The sequence below is a fragment of the Anser cygnoides genome, chromosome 3 (genome assembly GCF_040182565.1).
Source record: "Anser cygnoides isolate HZ-2024a breed goose chromosome 3, Taihu_goose_T2T_genome, whole genome shotgun sequence".
NCBI classification, from domain to species: domain Eukaryota; kingdom Metazoa; phylum Chordata; class Aves; order Anseriformes; family Anatidae; genus Anser; species Anser cygnoides.
In genome coordinates, this window is record NC_089875.1 from 120356240 (window position 1) to 120376970 (window position 20731).

Consider the following 20731-nt stretch of genomic DNA (forward strand, 5'->3'; position numbering starts at 1 on the left):
CCCAGCATGTGAGCAAGACACATGGACCAATTACCTAGAAATAGGATTCTCTGTGCTACTTCAAAACAAGCAGCCCATTACTAAGATGCCAGCATCTGGTTATGGCTAATCCCTGACAATCTAAAGAAGAAAAGAACAAAAGAAAAAAAAAAAAGACCAAAAACCAACCAATGATAAGATGGAGTAAAACTTCCCTCCTGATCCCTAGAAGCAAACCACAAAGGCCCTGAAGCATGATGGACAGTCTTAAAGCAGAGCTGCGAGAGCTTCAAGGATGGTGCAGGCAAATTGTTCTGACACAAGTGTAAAGGAAGGGGTTGATCAGGGAGGTGCATAAATCAACAGATCCCAGTACAGGCCATCATGCTTCATACACAGACACAGAATTTCTTCTCGTGAACTGAATCAAACACCTTTTGTGAGATGATAAATGACCTCATCTTAAAGCCTCAGAATGATGGTGATAGAAAAAGACTCCAATGCTTAATTACACCGCTAGCTGCAAAACTATTTTATCATGCCGAAACTCTGAAACTTCAATTTCCAGCTACTGAATCTCATCCTGGCTCGCCAGTGGTTGGATTGTCAACCCCACTATGAGGCATCAAGTGTGATATCTCAATGAGTTGAATGTGTTTATTCACAGCACCAGGCCAGTATTTTAGGCTCTACATCCTTTTTATGTCTTTTCTTTGAATCCCCAGCAATATCTCTATATAATTCTTAGTATGTCAACACAGAAACTCCACAAAATGGTCTGAGATTTTACTGGCTGCCCCCAGGAAACACTTTCCCCCTGACTAAGGCTTCACTGTTCATATAGGCAGGAGATGCAATAGCCATTTTTTGTCTTTCCGTTGCACTCTGGGCTCAGTGGAAGACATTTATCTACAATAGCCCCTGGATCCTTCTCAGAGGTACTGCTTCCCCGGATGGTATTGTATTTTGTAGGTATCATCTGCATTTTTTGTTCCCAGATGTGGTAACAAGTGGCATAATTATGATAGCTGTTAAAATATTGAAATGAGTTACTGTGTGTAATATTTCTGGAAAATGCTGGAAAGCATGATGTTTATTGAAACTATATAAACATGTAAAATGTTTTCTCAACACAGTTTCCCATTTATGTTTGCACAGATGTGTATAATGGCATCACAAAACCTCTTCCAAGAAAGATAAATTAAATCAAAAGGTTTGAATAAGGCAAATAGCTACAATGCTCTGCTGGTGCCACAACATGCCACCTCTTACATCTTTTTTTTTTTTTTTTCTTTTTTCTAAACATAAAAGATAGTCACTGCCACTGGAAAATATAACAAACAAACAAAAAATTTTATGAAGGATAAAGGTCCTCAGCACAGATAAAATGGTCAGCTCTGAAGCTGCAAAGAAATATGCTTTAATTTAAGAGACAAAAGATAGTATTACAGAAGAAATTGTCATAATCAAAGCTGAAAAAAATTCTATTGTCTACTGTGCCTCTCTGTGGGAATTTTCCCAGCACAGACAGCTGTAAAGGAGGAGGGGTATTGTGAGTTTCTGTACTCTCATTCTCTCTCTTCCTCTCTTTCTCTGTCAATAAATGTCTGCAATCATATTCTTGAGCTCCAGTGTGATTTCAAGGTTCATCTCTTCCATGCAGCTCAAACACTAATTATCCCAGCTGTAATTAGTAAGATAATTAAATACTGGCTCACTCATCACTCTACCTTGTGTCGGGTCATGATTCTCCCAGAAGACCTTGAGCAGTTTCTCAAAGCTGATGTTTTCTGGCTGATATACTACTCGTACAGCCTCTGTGTGACCAGTTTTACCTTAAAAGACAAAATAAAATCAGATGTTATTAGCAAGAATTAGCTAGTGCATGCCCAGTTTTCTATATTGAGATCCAAAGCACAATTCTTTGTTTCCCTTTTTATTTTTTAAACACATTTTGATTTACCATCATTTGCATTTAAGCCTCTTTACAGAATGTTTTATATAGAATGTTTTATATACGTGTCAGCTCTAAGACATCTGCAAGTTTGGACAAGGCCATCATGAAAGAAACTAGCTAGAAAGGCAACGTAAGACAGTCGTCTTATTAGAGTAGTTTGTCAACTTTCAGGAAAAAATTGAATAGTTCTTAAATATTTGTACCTGACAACTAGTTAAACATTATTAACTATTCTAAATGGAACATTAAAATAAGAATTATATATCTACATCTTCAACCGTTATACATAATTATACATATACATCTATAACTTAAACATCTACATTGTCTGTTTCATAGGAAACTGGGCTTCACCTGGCATGTGGTGAGATATGGATAAAATAATTGTTTATAAAAGCAAAATTCAAGAGTGTTTTTACACAAGATCACACACACAAAAAAAATCAAAATTTCACATCATCCAACCTACTGGTGCCAACGGGCATTAAAAAGAGTCAGAGAAAGCCTGATGGAATTTATGACAGCAGAGGCGTTCAAGCAAAATCATCAAGTATTACATCACATTCAAATACATTATTCCTATTTTTCAGTTACCTTATGGCTCCGATTTTTTCATTCTTTATCTATCTAAACACATACTATTATTGAAAGATCCAGCTTCATAAAATATAAAGGATCTGGCCACATAATTTTCTTCAGTTATAATTAAGTTAGATTGATGAGCGCTCAGACGTCGCAGGGTGAGTCCATGGTACTGAGTGCTACAAAAGCACACATGAAGAATTTATAAATGTAGCTATTTTCGGTTGTCATAATAACTCCATGCGTGGGAAAAAATATATATCCTATTCTCCATTTAAATCATAACAAGGAAATATTCAACAAAAGTAAACTGGACAGTGAGATTTGCTTTTTGGTGGGGATATAATAGACTACTTGCTCAGACTATGCCAGGTTTTGATTTCATTTACACTGGCATAAATTTTGGATTTACTCAACCACCTTCAATAGAATTGACTGGAATTTCATGCAGTGCAACAACCAGCTGAATCTAGCCCACTGATGGGTTCTGAATTAGCTGTCACCAAGTAAGAAAAATCAGAGTCTATGAGTAACTGAAGAGTGTTCAGTGAAAATACCAATTTGGTACCAAGAGAAATTTGGAAAAAAAAATAATGGAAAGAAACAAAAAGAATGCTAGGACATATTAAAGAGATGTATCAGGGAAAAGTATGACAGCATTTTATCAGTTAATTGGGCCACATGAAATGAAGAAAACTTAAATGAGGCACAGAGGGGTGGGCTAGCAATCAAAAGAGATTTTGAAGAGTAGGATTAAATTTAGCCTAGAACACAGAGGAGTAAAAGGGGACACATCTGGGATACCTGTAAAGAAAATGTTGATAAAATCAAATTGCTTTCTATCTAGTGTGCTTCACAACACAACAAAGATAGGCTCACTGAGATTAAAAGGCAAAAACGTGCGAGTTATATGTAACCCGTAGCTACAGCCATGTCACTGTCCACCACGATACAATCCAGGCAAACAATGGCCCAATTCCTTTTTCATATGCACTATGCCTATTGAAGACAGTAGAAGCAACTCATTATCTGAAGGCAAATTTTGATGGCAGGTTAACAGAAAGGGATCATACATTTAGTAGAACAAAAGTAAAAGTCAGAGGTAATTCGCTTGATAATAAAGTGAAATGGTCTTTCTATATTATGGTGTGAACTGACGGCCAGCTTAGGTCAGGGAAGGAGCTTATTCCAGATTCCATGGTTTGAACTAGACGATTCTATGGTTTTGGTTATAGACTATCAGGGGAAATAATGTATTTTGCCTTAGATGAAGACCAGGCTGGGAATTTTGTTGTTGCTTGAGATAAAGCAGGAGAGCAAATGGACAGTGGATTGCCCAGCTTTGTTAAACCTACTTTGTGTAACTAAAAAGAGATTAAGGAGTGGCTTCTGACTTCAATTTCTTTTAAGCCAATGTGAAACTTATGAAAGGTTCTTACCACTCAGGAGCAAATTGCTTGTCTAAGATGAGTAGCTTTAGATCACAAGAGAGTTTCTTCAAGAACTTCAAAACAACAGAAGCATTACCTTTCCTCTCAGTTGAAGCAGCAATTACATCTTGTCAACACTGTCTGCTCTGACTAATCCAGAAGTTCAAAGAATCAGCTTTCTTCTTTTCCTCTGAATAAGGAAATAACAGTGCTACTCCAAGAACTATAGCCTGACCTCAAGAAAAAAAAATCCTCAGATGTGTGGCTAACAGACTGTTAGAACCTAGAGCATATTTAAAATCAATATTCGTTCTCGGAGGAAAAGCAAGGAGCTAATACCTGCTAGTCTTATCAGATTCACCTTTAATTTTCCTCAAAGCTTTTCCACAACCCAGTGGATTTTCTTTCAGAATATGGCGCAGCTATTTCCACAAAGAACAATCTTTGTCATTTGTGGTGAGCACTCCTACTTCCCAACAATTTTAGTTGAAACCATACCAATCAACTGGGTACACGTGAGCAAATGGAGAGGTAAAAGGCTTCATGTGGGACAGATTAACCACAAGCTTTCCTGGAAGAAGCATGGATAGAAAATAGTATCAGGGGACAGAGGAAAAGAAAAGGCACAATCTCTCTTCAGGTACAATGTGCTTTACAACAAGGAATCGATAGCCCAACGTTACCCTGAGCAGCACATGGAAACTGGCAGCCCACTGGTGCTGAACACAACTCAGCTGCAGGAAAAGTGACAAAAATAAACCAAAATTGGGCTCTCCCTGTTTGCCTTCTTAGTTCACTTTTTGCATTAGGCTTAAGTTTGACTACAAAAACAGAATGATCACATTTTAGCTTGGATTTCATACGTTTGCTACACTGCAGCACCAAAAGAACAGAGCAGGCATCAAAAGATCTAACCACTCCTCTGTATTGTAAAAAAAAAAAAAAAGAAAAAAAAAAAAAAGAAAGGAAATATTTCTAATCAAATCTTCTTTGTAAGATTTCTTAAAATGGAGAGGCAGTAATCAAAGAAAAACAATAAACCCATTTAGTCTCAAAAAAGCTGTACATTTTTCAACAAGAAATTGAACCAGCTAACACTGAACAGCTGAAACAATTCAAACTGATCAGTGATGGATGCTATTCTCTCAGTAATATCCAGCTCTCAGAATTTATCATGAAACGTTCATTTATATTAAGCCAGAGTCATGGTGTCCTCAGATCACCTATTGGTTTTAATTAGCTGATTTTTAATATTCTACAGTAAAAGCATGCTTCATTTTAAGTTCCAAAAGTTTTAACAAGTATGAATATTTCTAGAAGCCCCCTCTCAAAAAAACTCAAACTTTGAACCATGTTTTTTCAATAATTTATCGAATCACTCACTATAATTTAATTTGCTGTTAAATGGGCAAACAGAAATCCTTTATTTATAGGTGCCATTATCGGATTTCCAGTTATGGTGCTCAGTTCTCCTTCAGCTTTAGAAGGAGCTTAGCCATAGAAGAACCTCGCTGCAGATGATAAGACTTTATTACACCATAGCAGAGAGGGCTGTGTGCCAACAGCAGATTGTCTGTTTATCCTATATCCATTTCCCACTTAGAAAACATAGCCACTCTCAGAGGATTAGCTACAGCGAGCTCTTTCAGTGGGGATTCAAACTCTGGCAAAAACGTTCCTGTAAAGAGCAGTGGAAAAAAGACATCTGAGTGACACATCGGTGCTTCTTTTCATTTTTTTTCTTCCTAATAGTGTTTAGATTTTCACCTTCTTAATCATCTCCCAGGTGAGTGCTCAAGCCAACGGATTATAGAAGCGAACTCATTCTTTTCAAGTTGCTGCATCCAGTAAGCATTTAATTATTACCTGCAAAGTGGAACAACTTCAAAGGGCTGGCTGCAAAGCACTTCACCTGTGAATACCCAGCCACCCAGCTGCTATGGCACTGCCACGTGGCACATGGGCCTCTCCAGCTAGTCCAGCCCTGGCTGAATTAGGTTAGAAAGTTCAACCAATGCCTAAACTATTCCCTCACGTCCCACTTATTTAATAAAAAGGGCTTGTGTCTCTTAACCCAATGAAATAAGGGGCCTAAATCCAGGAGATGCTCTACAGGGTTTTAAGTCTTGGAAAGCACAAGGCACCAGAGCTTGGCAAAGGGCAAAGCTACCAGGCTCCCGCAGAGGTTTCTAAATGCTTTCTTAGAAGTAATAGCTGATGCACCACCCATTTGGAATCTCATCTTGAAGCATCCGTCCCTTCCCCCAAACAACAGGTAACCCAGGAACCCAGCTCGTTGCTGCCGACTCCACCGCGGCTCCACGCCAATAAATCCCACCAAGGCACGGGCGCTGGGATTTCCTCACCCGCACTGCTACATGGTTAGCGTAGTACCGGCCAAGCGCTGGCCCGTGCAGTTCCCAGACTTGTGTCCAGGCTCAGCACCGTCCATGGCAAATCCCCAGCGGGCAGCTGGGATGAGCCACTGCTTGGACACACGGCTGCGGGCAGCCCATGCCCCTCAGTCCCTGTATTCTGCAGGCAGCACCTTTATGGCTCAAGCACTTTGGCGTTGAGGCGATTGCAGCCCAAACACCGAAGCTAAGAACTGGACTCTCAGCTTCAGCACTTGTCTACAGTTTTCCCTTTTTGTACAACACACTTTTCATCAGCTTCATATTTTCTGACACAAATGTGAATGTCTAAATATAGCTGAAAGGAACGGGCAGCAGATTTTCAGCTGACGCACATTTCAGAGCTTATCGATTTCGGAGCTGAAACTATTTGCGCTAGCTAAAGCCTAGGCCCTAGTGAATATGCAAAGTATTACATGAAAAAGTAATAGCTCTTTTGAGCACCTGCTTCTCCAAACCACCCTGGGAATTTTTATTTTGTAGATATCGCTAATAACATCTCCAGCTTCTCCGTAAAATAGCAGTGTGTTAAATAAACAAACAGGTTAGACACGAACACACCGAGAACCCACAGTCTGGGGATCTTTTTATCTTTTCTTTTTTTAACTTTTATTTTTTTACCTTTAAAGTAATGAAGGTGAAAAGAACGGAAATAACCATACACCAACAGATTTTTTTTAAGAGAAGAAGGGTCCTTTATGGCAATATTATTTGACTTCCCACCTAACACAGACAAGGGAATTTCTCTGGAGCAGGCTCATATTTAGTAATCTGAAAAGCCTGTGGTTGTTTGGCGTGAAGAGATGGTGAGCAGCCAGTCCCTGCACACTCCTTCTGCAACTCATCATTTTCTGGCCACTATTCAGTTTTTTTGGGGTGATTTTCCTATTGTTTGGAAGATAACAATAAAATATATCAGGTATAATATGGCACCAACATGTGGCTACTGTTTTTTCACCTTCTTTATGTTTCCCAAAACACTACTGACTTTGTCAGCGTTGAAATAAGAGATTATGTTTGGCTCCTTATCCACTGTGAATTTCTGATTCACTGCTTTACAAAACATAACGCTTAACTTCCTCAGTGTGATCCACACTGTTTTATACAGCTGTGCTAAAATATATGTCAGTCCTATACAGCAAGAAACTGGTTTATCACCATGGGCCAATTCTGCAGTTGTTAATCTAAATAAACATTGGTTTAACTGCTAGAAACTTCTGCCTGAAAAAGATCGAAAGATCCAAGGCCTCTTCTAGTGCCTGCAGAAGGTAGCAAGTACTGCAGCTACAAGGCGGTACATACATCCGAAGAGAGAATTTTCTAAAAGTTTATTTAGTTGCTTTGGGATAGGACAGATGAATGACACAGTAAATGAAAATTGAAAAAGAAAAAATTTGCTAATGGAACAATGAGCCTGCTGTGAAACGTGTTCTGGTGACTATCACGGTTACTGAAGTTTTTACTCTGTGGTTTCAAAATAAAGAGAACGAAGGCCACAGTGAAAATTGGTGAAAGCGAAGAAGTGAGCCCACAGTGAAAAAGGGCACTGGGGCTGTTACTGGTTAAAAGGCTGTTACTGGTAATTTTTTCCCAGAGATTCAGTAGTAGTTTTAAGTAGACCTAGTTGGATATGTTTAAAATATAGATTATCAGATTGAAAAAAAAAAAAAAAAAGAGCATATTTTTCTAAAAATCTATGAAACAACTAGTAAATTAACTTATTTCTTATTTGCAAGTATCTAAAATGCACGTGGTGTAGCTATAAGTTCTTACTTTGTTTGCTAAACCCTTTTAGCAGCAAAACCACTATTACTGGGACTTTGTTCACAGAACCCCAGCACCCCAGGATGGCTGGGGCTGGGGACACCCCTGGGTGCCCCTGTGCCTCCCTGCCCCAGCAGGGTGCCCAGCCCCACGTCCCCGGGCTCGGGGAGCTCTCCAAGGAGCAGCCCCCGGCCCCTCTCGGGGCAGCCTGTGCCAGGGCTCCGGCACCCGCCCGGCCCAGCAGTGCTGCCTGAGGGGCAGGGGGAGCCGCCGGGGCTCCAGGCTGGGCCCGGGGCCTCTGGGCCCGGCCCTGGGCACCGCCGAGCAGAGCCCGGCTCCGGCCTCTCCGCACCTCCCCGCGGGTCCTGACGGCCATGGGGGAGCTCCCCCGGAGCCTCCTCTGCTCCAGGCCGAGCAGCCCCAGCTCTCGCAGCCTCTCCTCACAGCACGGGGGCTCCGGGCCCGGCAGCACCTTCTTGACTGACCCTCCTTCCTTCAATTATACATGGAAGAACCCATTAAAAATATAATAAATTAAAATTTTATAGCCTGTAGGACAAAAGGAGACAGCAAAACTTTACTATCTTGTTCACTATGTATACGTTATGTCCTCGTTAGGCTGAATGTCCACTCTACCTGCAGACGTCTACACTACCAGCACTTCAGGAGGGATTACCAGACCAGACTCACTCTGGTGGACTGTATGCCATTCACAGCTGGAGTGCAGAAAGCGGATTCCAGGAGAGTATATTCTGATTTAATTTCATTCAAAAGGAACCTCAGCGTCAAAAAATATTCCAGTGATTTCTCATAGATGTCAGTGGAAAGCTTCTTTACCGTGTGCGTTGGGAGGAACATCTGATTTCCAAGGCAATCTGGTTGCGGTGTGTGATACAGGTTATCTCTGGTTGAGTTGTATTGCACAGCAGAGATCAATGAACTGGATGAGCAGCATTGCTTTAAAGATTAGTCTGACATTTTTCCTGGACAATAGAACAGAACATCTCATATGACATTCAACTGAAGAAAAAATGTTGAAGATAGGCATATAATTAATGCCAGTCAACATGGTTGCATGGAATATAGGTCTTGTCAGCCAAACTTGATTTCATTCTCTGATGAAATTACAAGTCTAGTTGTAATAAATGTGGAATGTAATAGCATGGATGTAATAGACTTAGACTTTATTAATGCATTTGACTTATTACTTCATGACAGTCTGATTAAAAAATTAGCACCATACAATATCAATAGTGCACGTGTTAAATGGATTAAGAATTGTCTAAATGACAGTTCTAAAAAAATTGTCTAAAGGGAACACACATTGAATTGGAGCATTTTTATCTGTGCTCTGCAGGGACTGCTACAAAGCCTGTTGCTTTCATCAGTAATTTTAAAGAAATAAAAAAATCTCAACTTACAAAATCTGTCTGTAACTCAGATGAGGAGGCTGAGAGGATGGTCTTAGAAAGTGATCACTTGCTGTGCTGGGCCCATTCAATCAAAAATGTGTTAAAAACTGTCACATTTAAAATTGTACTTAAGGGAACAAGTGACACACACCACACCTGCAAACAGGGAACAATCTTAGAGGAAAGTGCAAGGGTGGCAGTAGACAAGTAAGTAAATATAGAATTCCTTTGCAATGTTAAAAAAAAATAGTGCCTGCATTGGGATGCCTACGTAAAAATGATGTTGGTTGGAACAGCACTGGTGAGATCAATCCTGACATTAAGTAGACCCTGAAAAATAGTTTCAGTGACAGCCTCAAAAGACATGAAATGTTTAGCTTTCAAAAAGAAAATCCAGAGGTTTTTAATTAAAGGATATAAGCATCTTCTCAGGAAGAGAATGACTGAGGGTCTTTGAACAAGAAAGAAAAAGGCATCAAGAGCCAGTGGTAGGAGCTGAAACCAGGGAAATTCAAATGGACTAGATTGCACATATTTTTAATACTGAAGATGATTATCTGCTACAAAACATTACACCACTGAATTACACCATTTGACCATTCGGTGTTTCTATATACCTATGTCTTATAAACCAAGGGAAGTGGTGTATTCCTCATCTCCTGATACTTTCAAATGAAGTCAGATTTCCTTCTGGGAGAGATGCTCAGACAAATACCTGTTAAACTTAAAGGAAAAAGTTATACGGCTTAATAAAATAGTAAATGGATAAAATGTAATGACCTATGATATAAAAGATATCAAATTAAATAATGCAGTGAGCCCTTACCAGCCTTAAATGCTGTGAATATATGAGTGAATTTCCCCTCTTTTCCTTTGTTCACTTAACTTTAATAAAGCCTTTCTATTCCAAACTGCACAAAGAGTCGGGGCTTCCGTATTATCTTCTTTTCATCATGGTCGATGAAATAGACTATAACCTAACTACGATTTCTATATTATCTTTATATAGGTGAGTTAACATCTTTCAGCTACAGTGTTGGGAACAGAAAGACACCTTACTGCTGTTTTTACAAAGTTATTTAAAAGCCCAAATTTAACTCTAAACTTACACATTAGATGGACAGAGCCTTTACATATAAATAAATTATGTTTACTGACAAACCAGTTATACTTGGCACCATGGAAATGCAATGCCAGGCTTCTAACATTTAGCGTGTGTGACACTAAACACTACACTAGGTGAATATAGAACAAACCAAGTGGTTGTGCACATCTTAGAGTGAGAAATGCTGGCTTTAAGTTAGGACCCATTAATTACAAAGTTAAGTAATAAAATGAAAGATTAAATATGGAAGAAGTAATGGGAATTGCAGAACCCTAGCCTCATAACTAGCAGCAACCTCATATTCTCTACAGCATCTTACACTGCTGTAGAGTCAAGAGTTCAGGCATAACTGGTTTATATGTGAGCTTTCTGTAAAATGGCATGCTAAAATAACCATTGCTCTAACAGAAACTTTGCTCTTGGAAACAAAAATGTATTTCATACACTTTCAAATAACAAAAAACTGCAATATATCTCATGAAAAGCAGTTTGCACAGTTATAAAAAAATGAAAGAAGGTCAAAAATATGGTCATATGAACACACAATGAAGATATTGCACAGAAGACAGGTGGTTTTGAAAACTGTCACTGAATATCTTCAAAATATATGTGTGAAATGTGTCGTTTTCCTGTCTGGGACTGAAACACTCAATAGCATAAAACAGTACAAATCATTGAATTTTCTTTCCTAGACTAGGATCCAAGCCATGGAAGGCTACAAGACAGAGTCCATCATTTTTCATTACAGATAAATTTATTTCCACCTCCTCAAAGAAAGCACAAGAAAACCTACTACTTGTTCCTAAGCCTTCATAACAACACAATATACAGTTTTGATATAAGTGTATGTTAACACTCCATCTTTTGTTTAGATGATATTTATAAGAGGAGCTAAAATCCACAATAGATTTGTTTCCCTCACTCATGCTATGATAATACAAGAATTTTCTTTGATTTTATCACCCTCTACTTTGATATTTCTCAAAGTTGTTACATTATGCATGTTCTTCTCTGCCCTGTATTAGATAATAAACAGTCATACATTAAAAAATATATATCAAAAAAAAAGGTAAGAAAGAATTCCACCTTTCAACAGAGAGTCTCATTAGGAAAAAGCATGTCCTCATGTGATGAGCCAGACGTCAATAGAGCAACATCACTAAGAGAAATTGAAATTCCTGGAAAGTTTTTTTTAGTAATTTTTTTTTTTTTGGTAAAAAATTCTAGTCCTGACTCTGGAAACATATCACAAATGCAAAAGTACCCCTCTGATTAAAATTATTCATATTGCAGGAAAGATTTAATGGGCTGTAATTTTAGATTATGTGTTTGGGGAGAATTCAATCTCAAACTGCTCAGTTTAGGTTTCTACTGGGTACTTTGGATTAAGTGAATTTAGTCTCCTCAGAAGAAAAAATGTTGTCATTCAGAACTTAAGTCCTTGTATTCTACAACCCTGCTTGTTCACTGCTTTTGAATTCATTCTTTACCTGGCGCATTTGTGCCTATTAGATCAGGTAAGAATATGCCTTTTGAGAAACATAATGAGGCTCCTGTACCAAATTTGCGACATACTGGAATACCATAAAAGACTGTTTTTAATTGATATATATGCTTTTTATAAACAATAATCACATTCATTCATTCATTGATATACATATTATTACAATGATATATGTTGATCGATATACAGAGTGTTATGTATAGAGGACACTCCTGAACAACAGAAAAAAATGCATGGAAATAGAAGAGAACTGGGAACAGAGCACAGCAGGGTAAGACTTTGGGGCATCCAACCTAAACACATTGCCCTTTGCTATGTGAACAGGACCTGAGCTGAACCGCAACTCCAACTTTGGCCAGTAACTAAAGCACAAGATTCATTATCCCACCGCATTACATTCCATGCAACTTTATGTCTGGTATCATTGGTTTCTGCTGTCACACAGTTATGAATTTAATAGCTCAGAAGCTAGTCTTATTGCAAAGCTCCTTTGAAAAATTAAATTAATGAAATGATGTTGACATTTTTTATCATAATAGATAAACACAGTGAATAAACACCAGCCCAGAAAATATATCCTGTTATCCATGGGCATGAAAAACTTTGAGGATAAAAGATTAATACTACGTCACAGTTGCACCATGCCTTTGTCCTAAAGACTTCAAAGTACTTTCTAAATTTTGATTCCATTATCCCCATTTTGCAGAGCGAAACCCGCTAATACATTGTCTTCTCCATAATTAATTTTCCAAACATGCAACATAATTTATTTGAAAACTATAAGCTCTGCCAACAGCATTTTTATTCATTTAAAAACCCAAGTGCACAGCCATACCTAGTATCAATATTTAGTGTTGGGCAAAGGGAAGCAATATTACCATCCTTAGATAATAATTAAAAAAATCAGTTATGTCGTGATGTGTGGAATATATACGGTGATGCAATTTTGACTTCAGGTAAGAATTTCATATGGTAATAATTTGACTATACTGGCTTCCATTTCCAGAACACTTATCCTTTCTAACAAGCTCAATAAAAAGGATGTTATCTTCAACTAGATGAAATTAAGATTACTACCACTAGTTCAGTTGTGCCACAAAGGCATCTAGCTTATTTGAGATGACTTAGGACAAATCATCTGGACTTCAGCTGCTGCTCCAGAAAGCAGAAGGTCTCCTACAGGTCCAGTGACAACTTGTCAGCCCTGCCTGGATGGCTCAGATATCTTACAGCATCTAAATGGCTCTGTTCAAGCAACTAAGTAACTCCTCCCTATTTATTTTATTGTAAAATCCACAGGCACAAATTGCAGCCGTCTGGCTCAGTTTTGGTCCAGCCGTAGATACCCTGTGTCACCTTAAGCAAATAACCTGATGTGTCCCTCGGGATTTTGTTTGTAAGGCGTGAAGTTGGCTCCAGATACAGTCTGTTTCTGTGTTTGAGGTGGGAGACTGTGATGATTTCAGAAATGGAATTAGGTATAATGACTGAATCCTGACTGATTATAAAAATACTTCCTCAGTTATTGCCTTGGTGGCATGGAAGTTGGACAGTCTCCTCGGGACTTGTGTCTTGGCTTTCTCTGATCAAAGACAATCCAGAGTCATAACACGAAGAGCATGCAAAGTGAAGTACTGCAGGACTAGAAGATGACTGCAAAATGAGGTGAGATTGTTGGAACATTGAAATTTTCCTTAAAAAATAGTGAATAAACCAAATGTTAATACAATCCCCTGAAAGATCCAATAGGCAGAGACACAAAGACCAAGTCTTCAAAGAGCAGGAACCTTCTGACCACTGAACCAGCCAGGGATAGAGAGCTGACCACAGAGGGCAAGAAACAAAATGAGGAACTTTTCAGAGCCCATCCTAGTGGCACAGACTGCTGTGATTCTATGATTAGGAATCTGAAGCCATTATTTCCAGATCACATTTTATTTTTCCTGAATATTTATATTTCATGTAGTTCCTAAAGCAAGGAAAAAAGCTTGTGTTTAAAAAAGCCAAAGAGTAAGTCTACAAAAGCCTGAGTGCTGCTGTCTCATATAAAGCTTTACTTGTTTGTTTCAACTATGACTTGTTCCTGAAAAGGCCAATGGAAACCAAAAATACCCTGGTTGGGAAGGGGGTGATGTTCCAGGACAACTGCGAGCAGGATCAGGAGTAAGCAGCTGTAAAGACCCAAGTCTCCAGAAAAGAGTCTTAATGAGAGATTTGTTCACAAAAATATTCACAAAACTCAGAACAGGTCTCTGCTGCACTACTGAAAAAGCAGAGATGAAAAAGTGGAAAAGTTAAGTCTAAGGAAAATGCCCGGACTCAGTACTGCGATCCAACTTCAGTCTGTAATGGGAATATTTTTTCTCGTGTCAATTTAGCAGAAAATACTGATTTTTTGGGAAAAAAAAATACAGCTTTTATCTGCAAAGGCTCTGTACTAGAGTTATGCAATACACAGCATTTCCTTAAATAAATGGACATAATGGAAGGAAAAGAATTACAGAGATGTAAAGAATATACCATGAACTGAGAACTTTAAAAAGGAATAAATGGAGGTAAATAGAATGCCTAGGGACATTTATTTATAGCAAGTTCCACGTAAGGAGTTGGAAAATGTTAAATAATCTGGAAGATAAAAAGGAAGAAACAAGATTTATTCTTTTCCACTAGAATAACAAAAATGGTTGTTTTATCCCTTTTCTCTCCAGAGTGATTTCAGTAAGAGGTTAGTACTCCGAGGAGTTCTCTGAATACAAGGTTAGATTTCTGAAATATGCCAATTCTCACTCTTTGTGAATCTGAACAACAACATAGCCCTTGGAAGAAAGCTGCACATATCTAAATGCTTAACACCTGAGAATTGCAGGCTGGAATGAAAAAAATAATAATAAAGAAAAAGATAGATTGCAGTATTAGTACTCTGAAAGCTTCTCTTTCATACATAACTATTATTAAACTGATCTGACAGTTATATGATATACATAAATATGATTAGGATCATTATTTCCCCCAAACAAACACGCAAAAACAATTCAGGCAACCTGGTTTCACCAGAGACCTCTCACAGACATCAAACTGAAAACAGCAACAGAGCAGAGACCTTGGTGATGACAGACAGACATTCAGACGGTTTCCAGGGAAAAAGGTACTAGGATGAAAATTCAGAATTAATTTATGCTAGCCAAAGGCTTTAGACAAATACTTTTAAGTCCGTGAAAGCTAACAATAGAATTCCAGAAAGTTCTAAAAATGGCCAAGCAACCTGTTTTCTGCAAAAGTCTTTAGCAGAAACAAACTGCAAGTGAATAAGAGGCTAAAAAGATAAAACATTGACAATTTACTTATCTAGAATACAGCTATGAGAATGCTGGGAAAAACTGAGCAAGCCGACATTAGGTGTAGCTGATGGTCATTCCCGACAGCTCAATAATAACAAAAATCCATGTTATTCTGTTGGATATGCCATACGGAACTGATGAAAGACCAGCGACCGGGAAAGAGGCAAAACAGGGCATCCTTCAAAATGAAAGCTGAACACAGACATGACAGAGGAACTGCAGAGAAGTACCTTAACGATCAAGAAAAAAAAAATCTCTAACCGAAAGCATGAGAATTATTTCCTTTCCAGTGCCTTGGTGAAACTATACCTTCCCTTTAAGAGCTTTTGAAATCCTACTATTTATTTCAGACATAAACTATGGTATTGCCTATTTTAAAGTGATGCTCCTGAAGGACTGTTGAGGGAGGGAGCTAAAATTTGCCCAGTATAAGTACTAAAAATTGCGGTGAGGTCAGAGACAGGTCAATAATCTGGTGGTGGGTGGTGTAACTGTCTCTGAACAGTGAGAAAGGTGAATGCAAATGAGAAAGTTGGTCGGCTGTCTGATAAAAAAGATATTTCAAGGACTTAAGAGAAGGACAATCAAATGAGTTTGAAAGCAGAAGACCGAACTGGCTGAGAACCCGTAAAGAAGAACCATGAGACAAAGAGAAGGAAAAGGATGAGCCAAGGGCTTGCCGAAAACAGGTTAGCTACTACAGCTTTAGGTTAAACACAGAAATGTGCTTGCCATCGAAGTTTTGCACTCCCTCATGAAGAATCCCCATGTGAGGAACAGAAACCATGGAGTTCTTGTACCTGGTCTGATGTCCAACATCACAAAGCTTTTTGACAAATGATGGCAGAGCCGACAGGCTGGTAACCAGAAGATGAAGCAGCCGTTCTACCACCTGGCTCCGGGCAGCTCTTCATCCACCTGGAGGGAACCACAAGTTGTTCTCCAGTAACTGTAGAAGGTGTTGAGGCACATGCAGGAAAATGTTTTCTTTAGTAATGACGATAAAACAGAAACCAATGACATTGGCAAGGGGTTCCCTGCAATCACAGCTCCTCCTGGGGACCCTGCTGAGTGTGCACTGGAGCAACGGGTTGTCCTTCTAGAAAACAACATCTGCTCCCGTTACTGCCTTACTTCATTATTATAATGCCCGGACATTACACTGCAAATTGTGGCTGCCATCTCACTGTACAAGGTGCTGTCTAAATAGAGAATAAAAGCCCTGTCACCCACGAAAGCTGCTGGAAAGAATTAACAATTCCTAGACTACAAGTTTGTTTTTCCCAGCCCTCCTCATGCACATCCCTGCAATGTGAAGAGGCAGCTTGTTCTTTGGCCAGCATCATCTAAAGCTACACGAACATTTTAGAGTATCTCACTTCTGATTACGGTAAGTGGGAATTTTTCACCCCTAGAATCTCACCCTGAAGCATAAAACCCCACTTAGTGATGACGAGCATCTTCTTAAGGACACTGTGAAAAATATGCTACCTAGTGTCAGAGGTTGCACAAAGACCATTAACCGCTGCAAACAGATCAAACACCAGCTAATATATTTCTACAGCTGCATGACCCATATTTGAGAGCAGGTTTAAAAAATAAAGGCAAGTAGATCAATCATTAGCCTTTAATAAATCTTTACAGATATTTCACCTTTTTTTTTTGTGGCAAACCCTTTAGACACTATTAATTCTCACCCCAATTTTAATGAATGGCTGTGCCAATGCTTAACCTTAAGAAGCCATGTAAAATGAATTATTACTGATGATTAATTATGCCATAATAGACCAATAAGAGCAACCTTTATTTCAGCCACTGATTAAATTAATTAAAATTGACTTCAGTACACAGTTTACTGTTTATACTGCTACTTGCACGTAACAAAATCATTTTTGCCATTTTTGCTAAAATGTAAATGTCGTACTTCACACTAGACCAGTGAAAGCATTTACCTCCTGCTTAAACCTAATGAACATTCATTGTATTAGACTATCCATTATTTCTATCCAACCACTCACAAATCAAGAGTTTTAAATTACAGGTCACTTGTATCCTTTCTAAAATTCCCATTTAAATGGGAGCATTTAAGAAAGGCAAAGAAATTATTTTAATTCAAATGAAACTGGTATTCCTTGATATTAATTCATCCAACAAGAAACGCCCAATTTGGATGCCCAAAAGGACTTAGAAGACAATGAGGGGAAAAAAATAGTAATCATTAATATCTATTAAAAAACAAAACTCAAGGAAGTCATATATTCAAATAATATGAATCACTGTGCTCACATTTAAGTTTATTGCACCTACAACTGTGAGATCTATTTGGATTTAATAACTTCAAATCTGGCACAATGAGGGGCACGTATTTCTTTCTTACAGATAACACTCCTTGGAGAGATTTTTCCTCATTCTGAAAGGAGCTTTCCAGGCTTGCTAAGGGAGAGAGACAGGACGATCCTGTGGCTGAAAGCACAAGTCACATAAATTCAACCTGGCATAAAATGACGTTTCCTAACTGCGAAGGATAAATCCCTGACATTATCTATCTTCCTAAAATACAATAATCCAAGATTCTGGGGTGAATCCTGGGGTCTGCAGGTGCAGGAGGCCATCAGAGTTGGACATGGTGGTGAATCCATGAACCTATGGCTCTGCCCATCATTCCTGTCCTGTACAAGCTTTACAGAGAAGATTGTTTTTGTAACATCCAACACTCGTAACGGTTTCCAGCTCTCATAAAAGCAATGACTAGTCAGCTCTCACACTTTGGAGCTTCAACTGCTCAGCAAGTAGGATCCCCCCAGCCCCTCTATAAAACTAGCCAGAGGTATTCTTTGTCTTTCTTTCATTTTTGCCTTCCACTGGAGCACGGGCTCCCCCATAGCACAGAGTGCTCCCCTTAGCATGATGGCCTGGTGCTCTGCGTCTGGCTACCATGGTCCAAAAAGCAGATGAGGGAATGAAAAGAGCAATTCACAAGGAGAAGTATAGGTACGGGATCGTGTCCTGCAGATGCAGCCATTTGGGTCTGAAGGGTAATAGAGTTCAATAAGCAGATACCTGCTGTTCAGTGTGAGCCAGCCTCAGTGCCACAATATGGTCCCAGGCATATTTAATTTATCAATGTACAAATTAAAATATAAACAATAATAAATATATATATATAAACAATAATAAAACCTTCTTTCTAGCCACTTAGGTTTTTCAGCATCCATATATACCTGTAATTTCATTTGCAAAACACACTTAAATATGAAATATCTGAAGTTCTATGAAATATTGAAAGTTCTTTTAACCTCCATGTCTAGAAGTGTCAACATCTTGGCTGGGGCCATGTTGTTTCCCCTGACTGCCTTCTGCCCAAACTGAGGATGCGATGTGTTATGTCATTTTGGATTCACCCCATCTAACTTCCAAGGTCTAATAATCAGGCATGCAGTAAAAGCTAGTCACCTAGACTCCTAGATATATATTATATCTCTTAAATGCTACTCAGTAAAGCCTTATCTGTAGTATTTTGGACTACAAAACCTCTCCAACTCCAATCTACCTGTTCTGATTTCTTCCATGACATTTGTTAACAAACACTGTGACAATTTAATTGGCAGTTTACCCTCCTGTGAGACAGTCTTGTTACTTTGTCGAAAAGTACCCATTCCTTTAGGGCTACATCATAAGCTTGCCAAAATCAAATCTTAAATAAAAAAATAAAAAGCTAATTCATTTAGAAGAGCAACTTACTGATTTTCATTCTTTCATTAGTCTTAAAAATACCTCCTATTAATGTCTCTCTCCTCTATACGTGTGTGCATGTGTACATTAGTACATATATCATTACTGAGCTGGGAAATAAATAAGGACCACATGAACCCTCCCCAAAAACGGAGTATAACTGTGCAAATGATGGACTCTGTGCATTATAGGTACATGAGCTAGCACACACGCTTTAAGTACCTATTACGATTATAAGATCAGAGATGTATGTTGTTGGAGGATGTATGGATATGTATGCTCATATAAAATTAACCTCTGTTAAATTTTATCTTTTCCTAAGCCTGACGGAAGTCTAGACTCCAACTGCACTATGCCCTGGACCAGCTGTTATCACTCACATGAGAGACTCTCCTTTATAAATACAATGATCTTGTATATCAAATGCTGACTTAAGGAAGGGATAAAAAAAAAAAAAAAAAAAAAAAGACTTTCATTTAGCAAGCTTATATTAAAAATTAAAGGATGTTAATAAATACTGCGTCTATAAGCTGGTCTAAATCTATCTAAAATGCCCCACAGTGAAGTCTTACATCAGTTATTATTGAAACATTAAATGCTTTTCTTACAGGCTTACAGCAATCAATTTAACTTTCAGTCATCTTGTACCCATATGTGCTGCTCCTGTTGATGAAATGGCTATTAATAAAGGAATAGATGGCTATGAATTAAAGCAAGCTCTACTTAATCACATTAATCCAAAGTATGTTAAAGGCTTCAATTTTCTAAATAATTTTGGGCTTAATGCCTCTGAGATGGGCAGACTGTTCTATTGATGCAGCATCTGGTCCAATTTAAGCTGCATTGTGAAGGAGGAATTGTTAGGCCCTTGCAAAAATAAGGAAGACTGACAGTTTTAGGGATGCAACCAAAACTGCTACAGCTGAGACAAAAGATACTGCAAGATATTGAAAAAGACCTACAACAATTAAAAGGCGGCCCACTGCTCTGCAAATGCAACTCTACTGTTCAGTGAATTGTATATGATTAACTTACTCTTACTGATGGGATGAGTACTCCATACACTTAACCATCACTGTATTTTCCAGTCATTGAACATCCAACAGCTGCTGCTGTGAAATATGTTCACTTACCCATTACATTGGGTTACCAATTAGAGAGGAATTATTTAAAAGGGAATGGCACAACCACTAACACTACCCTTGCATAAGCAGTAATTTCTGGCTTCATTTTTTTTTCCCTGAGGTTCTTTTTTTTTTATTATTTTGGTTATGTCAAAGTAGTAGTTTTACAATGAAATAAGATTTACCTTGTCTTGGAGCACTGCAATACTGCTGCATTCAATTAAAGAGACAGAGAAATAGTGTTTTTAATACTTCTAGGGGAATAAAAACCTTCGTAGGAGAATTAGGTGTTTTAGAACATTTCTGCAGCAGAAGGATCTTTTTAATATGGAATCTTCATAAAAGGTCTTTAATGAAGGAGACAGTGAATATGATACAGACCTTCCAGCC

At 38.4% G+C, this 20731-nt stretch overlaps 1 protein-coding gene across 7 annotated transcripts in view; it reads right to left on the reverse strand.

Annotated features, from left to right (window-relative positions):
• The window catches only part of MSRA (methionine sulfoxide reductase A), a 274249-nt gene that overhangs the window by 106789 nt on the left and 146729 nt on the right, over nucleotides 1-20731 (reverse strand). For all 7 annotated transcript variants that reach the window (XM_066995100.1, XM_066995097.1, XM_066995098.1 and 4 more), the window contains one exon: nucleotides 1710-1814. In XM_066995100.1, coding sequence (XP_066851201.1) covers nucleotides 1710-1814 — 105 coding nt within the window. The remainder of the gene's footprint in view (nucleotides 1-1709; nucleotides 1815-20731) is intronic.